The following is a 6,706-nucleotide window of genomic DNA, read 5'->3' as shown; positions in this document are numbered from 1 at the left end:
TTGTTTGATCACCAATCTTTGTTGCATTATGAACTTGTATGTGCTACTATGCTACTTTTGGGGCATTCTGCTAACCTTGAATGTGTTGAACCAAATGCTGACAACTCTGTGCTGTAAATGTGGCAGGCTAAGAGTTCTTGGTATGATGCACGAAGGGAGGAGTTGCTGCAGCAGTTGGAGAAGGAAGAAGATGAGTTGCTGGACCAGATGATGGAAGATGCTGAGGAGGATGAGTTCATCTTTGGTATGTACCAATATGCAATGCATTGTGACAAGTACCTGTCTAGAGCTGAGTATAGAGTTCCTAAAATAAGTGGCATTGAATGGGTTCATGCTAAAACGGCCAGTGACAAGTCATGTTACAACATGTTTAGAATGACCCCTACAATGTTCTTTACCTTGCATGACCTTTTATGTGATAAGTACGGTTTGAAATCGACTACCAAGTCGACTTCTTTTGAGGCTCTAGGGATGTTCTTATGGATGGTTGGGGCACCACAGTCTGTTAGGCAAGCTGAGGACAGGTTTGAGAGGTCCTTGGGGACTGTCTCAAAAATGTTCAACAGAGTCTTGAATAGCCTTGTGCAGCTAGCAGCAGACATCATTAAGCCAGTTGACCCAGAGTTTAGAACATTGCATCCAAGGCTAACAAATCTTAGGTTTTATCCCCACTTCAAGGACTGCATAGGGGCTATAGATGGTACTCATGTCCAATGTGTAGTGCCAAATGACATGTTTGTTCAGCACTTGTGCCGCAAGGGAATCACTACACAAAATGTCATGGCTTGTTGTGACTTCGACATGAGGTTCACCTTTGTCAATGCTGGTTGGCCTGGATCTGTTCATGACATGAGAGTGTTCAATGACTCGACAACAACATATAGCGCTGTGTTCCCACATCCACCTCAAGGTACTGACTATTTGATACACATGACCGATTCTAATACTTGATGACAGTGTGGCTAACTGCTTGTTTGTTCATGCAGGGAAATACTATCTCGTGGACTCGGGCTATGCTAACAAGCAGGGGTACCTAGCTCCTTACAAAGGCAACAAGTACCATCTGCAGGAGTTCCGTGACGGGCCGGAGCCACAAGGTAAAGAGGAAATCTTCAATTATGCGCACTCTAGCCTTAGAAATGTTATTGAGCGGGCATTTGGAGTTTTGAAAATGAAGTGGCGCATGTTGCAAAAGATACCTCCATACGCACCTCACAAGCAATCCAAAATCATTGTTGCATGTATGGCCCTGCATAATTTTATGAGAAGCAGTGGCATACCAGATAAGCACTTCAATAGGTGTGACAATAATGAGAACTATGTGCCGCGACAAGCGTATGAGAATCAGCCACCTCCTGAGGTTGTGGAAGATGGTCCAAACCCGATGGCTGCATTCCGTGACTCGCTTGCTTATGCTATGGCAACTGGTTCGTAAAAGTGTAGTTATTCTTCACAGGTTTGTTTATTTGATTGCAGAGGTTTGTGAGTAATTTTTTTACGACAGTTTTGAATTCATGCGAGTATCTGTGAATGTTTGAGGACATATATGAGCTGTGATGTTTATTGTAACATTGTTGAGCCCATTATGTGGTTGTAATAGAAAATAAATGTTGTAATAGGATGATTACAGTTTTGTTGTAATAAAGTGTGCATGAACAGTGCCTGTGATTTTGTGTATAATTCAATGTACGCATGTTCTGCATGGTGGCCAAGCAGTGGAACAGCAGCATCAATGTCAACCTGCATGTGCATGGGGTTGCATGGCAACCATTTAATGCAGCTGCATGACTTGCAGTTTTGTAAAATATTTTGGTAAGTAAACAGCAAAAGCAAAATAGTTGTTGTCAGGTTTTTGGTGTGCTTAACATTTTCTTTGGGATTTTGCAATTTTGCAAAATAGTTCATGAACTAAACAAGGCCATAGTAAAACTGATGAAATGGTGTGCCTTTGAATTTGCCTCGCGGGTTCCCCCAAAAATGCTAGCCGATTTCTCGGAAACGAAACGAAGCCACAGGGAAGCAGGCACAGTCATCACGTGGTGGGTGCCCATCCTGCGAGGTGCCTGCTGCAGCATGGCCTAGATGAAGCAACAAGGAAGCACGGTACCCTTGAGAGGGAGCTTTGACCAATACCAATCTGATCTCCATCGGAATATCTTCACTGCCAAGTTCCTTACGAGCGAGGTATGGTCTGCCGCATGACTGACCAGAATGCCCACGACGAACCTATACAAAAAAAATAATGGAGCAACCAAGCCAGTGTGGGCAGACTGGGAGTGACAACTGTTTATAAGAGGAGCAACCCTGGCGCCAGTTTTAGCGATCACTAGCTCTGCCTTCTCCACTTTCACTTAAGAGCTCAGCAAAATGGTTCTTGGAGCGTTGGCGACTGCAGTCGCCTCGATGCAATTGCAATGGAGCCTCCTCCTCATCTACGGTCTCCTGGGCGGTCTGCTCCTGTGGAAGGCCGGCCGGCTGCTCGAGCGGCTGTGGTGCGAGCCGCGGCGGCTCGAGCGGGCGCTGCGCGCGCAGGGCCTCCGGGGCACCTCGTACCGCTTCCTCACCGGTGACCTCAAGGAGTACCGCCGGTTCAACAAGGAGGCCGCCGCGTCCAAGCCTTTGCCGCTGCGGTGCCACGACATCGCCGGCCATGTCGCGCCGTTTGTCCACGGCGCCGTCCTCGAACACGGCAAGACGTGCTTCTCGTGGTTCGGCCCGATCCCCAGAGTGACCGTCACCGACCCGGACCTCGCAAGGGACGTGATGTCCAACAAGTTTGGCCACTTCGAGAAGCCCAAGTTCCCGGCGTTGAGCAAGCTGTTCGCCGATGGCGTAGCCAACTACGAGGGCGAGAAGTGGGTCAAGCACAGGAGGATCCTCAACCCTGCGTTCCACCTCGAGAAGCTCAAGGTATTATAATAAGAAACTGTTTTCATTTAATTGTGTTTTATTTGTACTACTGTCGGCTTCGATCGAGTTTGTGATTGATCATGTGAGTGTGGACAACCTTGCAGCTCATGCTGCCGGCGTTTTCTGCGTGTTGTGAAGAGCTTGTAGGCCGATGGGTTCAGTCACTTGGTTCTGACGGCTCGTGCGAGCTGAACGTGGACCCGGAACTTCAGACCCTCACCGGAGATGTCATCTCTCGCACCGCATTCGGCAGCAGCTACCTTGAAGGGAGAAAGATTTTCCAGCTACAGGCCGAGCAAGCAGAGCGCCTCATGTCCATCATGGACAAGTTTGCCGTTCCGGGATACATGTGAGTTTTTCATATACTTCAACAATCTTGTGATGTCCTTGCTAAATTCAATGCATCAGGTTCATCTTCTTCCGCCCTAGTAGTACTTTATTAGTGATTCCTTTATCTAAAACAAACAGTACTCTATGGGGAATGCCGCTTTCAGGTCCTTGCCTACCAAAAACAACCGAAGGATGCGCCAAATTAAGAACGAGATCGAGTCAATTCTTCTGGGTCTAATTAGTAAAAGAATGCAAGCTATGAAAGAAGGTGAAAGCGCCAAAGATGACTTGCTGGGCTTACTGCTCGAGTCAAACATGAGAGAGACAGGCGAGAACGGCCAGTCCAGCCAAGGAATGACGATTGAAGATGTCATGGAGGAGTGTAAGCTGTTCTACTTTGCAGGAATGGAGACGACATCAGTGCTGCTTACATGGACGATGATCCTACTAAGCATGCACCCAGAATGGCAGGACCGTGCAAGGGAGGAAGTCCTTGCCCTGTTTGGGAAGAACCAACCGGGATACGACGGCCTCAGTCGCCTCAAAACAGTGAGTACTCCGGTTGATTTCCATATCGATGTCATCTCATATATATATATATATATATATACAGATGCAGATGCAGCCAAACAACTAACTATTTCCGATTCATTGTGCTGTGCAGGTGACCATGATTCTCTACGAGGTTCTCCGGCTGTACCCGCCGGCCATCGCGTTCAGCAGGAAAACATACAAGGAGATGGTGATCGGGGATGTCACATACCCCGCCGGCGTGATCGTGGAGCTCCCCGTGATGTTCATCCACCACGACGCCGACATCTGGGGAAGCGATGTGCACGAGTTCAGGCCAGAGAGGTTCGCCGAGGGGATCGCCAAGGCGTCCAAGGATAGGCTAGCGTTCTTCCCGTTCGGCTGGGGGCCGCGGATTTGCATCGGCCAGAACTTTGCTCTTCTAGAGGCTAAGATGGCGCTGAGCATGATCCTGCAGCGCTTTCAGTTTGAGCTCGCGCCGACGTATACTCATGCGCCGCGCCAAGTCATAATGCTGCGCCCGATGCACGGTGCTCAGATCAAGCTCAGAGCAATATGATGCTGGCCTGTATTGGACCTTTTTATGTTTTTTTTTTGGCGTTCTTTCATCAGAGCCCAATAGTGTTGTGTAGTATTGGACCTTTTTATGTTTTTTTTCTTGATCAACGATGATGAATAGTCGGTGTCCTTTCGTGTCTTTTGTGTTCACATATTCCATATCGGAGCATCTCTAATTTATTTAAAATAACAACTTAAGAAATTTATTGTCATGAAGTATTAATATAATTTAAAGTGAATTGCTAGTGTCGTTTCTATACACTTTGTTAATGGAATATTTCCACACTTGATAAGCTATCAAAATAAATATTATTCCAAGGTGATATACATGTCTAAATGGCTTTTATGGTGGAACATAGCATTATGATTGATTTTAACTTAATGGTCCTAGAAGTTTGAATTCTACAAATAAGGGATTTAGATATAAATAAGGGATTAGGTTAAATTACTATTAGGTGAGTAATTTAGATGCAAATTTAGGAATTATTTTAAATTATCTTTTATAATGAAAAAGTGAGTAATTTATATACAAATTTATGGGGTATTTTAAATTATCTTTCATAACGGCAGAGGTGAATAATTCGATACAAATTTAGGGTTTACTTATGTAGGTAATTTTTTATATAAGAGAATAAATCCAATGGTTATTATTGGAGATCATATTTAGAGCCTACCAAATTAAAGGCTAGATATTTCTCATTATTGTGAAAATTTCTGAGATTTATCTTTTTTCTAGCGTGTCTGGTGCAATATGTGAAGCCAAAGCCTCCAATTAATAAAAGTAATAAGATCCTTATTGGGAGAGTCATTCTAATAAAAATTGCTCTCCGTATCTCCCCATACTCCAACAACTACTTTATTCGGCACTCTACAGAGTTAGCTCCGCTCTCAGTCTTTAGAGATTGATAAACCAGCAATAGATGGTGAAATTATATAGAGATCTAGATGAAAAGCTATTGGAGGAGAATATTTACTAAAGTCTCTCTATTGCTTGCATAAAGAAAACTAAACTAAACTAAAAGAAATAATAAAAAAATTTGTATTATCTTAGGTATATAGTATATGTAGATACCTTTTTAACAATCTTGACAAGATTCAAAGAACTTTCTTTTGGCAAGGTGTTGGGACTAAAAAGAAATATCATCTGGTTAGATGGACTAAGATTTGTAAAAGTAAGAAAAATGGAGGTCTTGCAGATATAATGAATGTTAGTCTCCTATGCAAGTGGTGGTGGAAGCTAGATAATGTAAAAGGCCTTTGTTAGGATATTATCAAATTCAAATATATCAAGGAGGGGTCAGTTTGCACTGTGAAACATAGGCAAACCGACTCACCCATTTGGTCAGATCTGTTGAAGGTCAAAGATATATACTTGCAATGGTGGAAAATTTCTATTAGAAATGGGAAGAAAGCTCTTTTCTAGAAAGATGTCTAGCTATATGATAAGGTCTCTATTAATTATACCCTGATCTATTCAAAAGGTGAAACAACCTGATATAATTGTATATACTATGAAATCTAATCCTCAAATATTAACATTTACATGGTGGCTAGTGGATGAATGGAAATCAGACTAGGATAAGATTCTAATATATGTTACAAATGTGCAACTAAGGGATGGTGTTGATGTGATTACATGGAAATTTGGCTCTAAGTGATGTTTTAATGTCAAATCTGTTTATGAGGCTTTGTCTAGCCCATACCATAAGAAGCTATGGAAAGGGAAATTCTAGCTAAATCAAGATCTTTTTCTAGCTACTCTTGAACAATGCAATTCTAATAAAGGATAACATGATTAAAAGAAAATGTCCTAGTAATCCTACCTGCTACTTGTTGGGTGTAGGGGTAGCTACACCTACCCCCTCCATGTAAAAATGCCCATGCCTAACAGATCTGAGGATCTTCATGTAAATTCATGAACCATAAGGGGTAGGGAGGAAGATGCCTCCTCCTACCTCCCTTATAAATAGAACCTAAGGGCAAGAGGAAAGGAGCTTCCCCTCATTCTCCAAATGTTATGCTTATCATTTTCTCTCATTCTGTTTTCCTATGTGTGACTAGCACCCTAGGTACCTTCATATGTCCGAGTGAAAGTATGAGCCAAAGGCTACAACCCAACATTACTCTTGTACAAGTGTTGAATTTATCTATCGTCTTTCTTCCAATGCAATCTAACTAAGGTTGTGTGGGCTATTATTGCTAATTACATTGGTGCTACCGATATACCTTGATCCTTTGAATATTGTTGGTTATGGGCTAAAAAATGGCTTTCTTTTGGCCTCTCTTAGTTTTGCGCAACACTAAATAGGATAGCTCTTGGTCGTTGTAAATCTGTTGTAAACCTGAGATATAAGTCAGTTAGTTAGGATAGATAGAT

At 43.1% G+C, this 6,706-nt stretch overlaps 1 protein-coding gene across 1 annotated transcript; it reads left to right on the top strand.

Annotated features, from left to right (window-relative positions):
• LOC8054921 (cytochrome P450 72A15) lies at window positions 2,194-4,468 on the top strand. The gene is made up of 4 exons (XM_002458156.2): window positions 2,194-2,910; window positions 3,015-3,259; window positions 3,405-3,789; window positions 3,905-4,468. Exons 1-4 carry the CDS (start codon window positions 2,368-2,370, stop codon window positions 4,328-4,330), a joined length of 1,599 nt encoding a protein of 532 aa, XP_002458201.1. The 5' UTR covers window positions 2,194-2,367; the 3' UTR covers window positions 4,331-4,468.

The sequence above is a fragment of the Sorghum bicolor genome, chromosome 3 (genome assembly GCF_000003195.3).
Source record: "Sorghum bicolor cultivar BTx623 chromosome 3, Sorghum_bicolor_NCBIv3, whole genome shotgun sequence".
Lineage (NCBI taxonomy): Eukaryota > Viridiplantae > Streptophyta > Magnoliopsida > Poales > Poaceae > Sorghum > Sorghum bicolor.
The sequence above is the reverse complement of the archived record's forward strand: the minus strand, read 5'-3'. Positions and strand labels throughout refer to the sequence as shown.

Coding starts and splice junctions, on each gene's coding strand:
- LOC8054921 (XM_002458156.2), top strand. CDS start 2,368: ATGGTTCTTGGAGCGTTGGCGACTGCAGTCGCCTCGATGCAATTGCAA. Junction 3,260..3,404: donor TTTGCCGTTCCGGGATACAT/GTGAGTTTTTCA, acceptor TGCCGCTTTCAG/GTCCTTGCCTACCAAAAACA. Junction 3,790..3,904: donor GCCTCAGTCGCCTCAAAACA/GTGAGTACTCCG, acceptor TGTGCTGTGCAG/GTGACCATGATTCTCTACGA.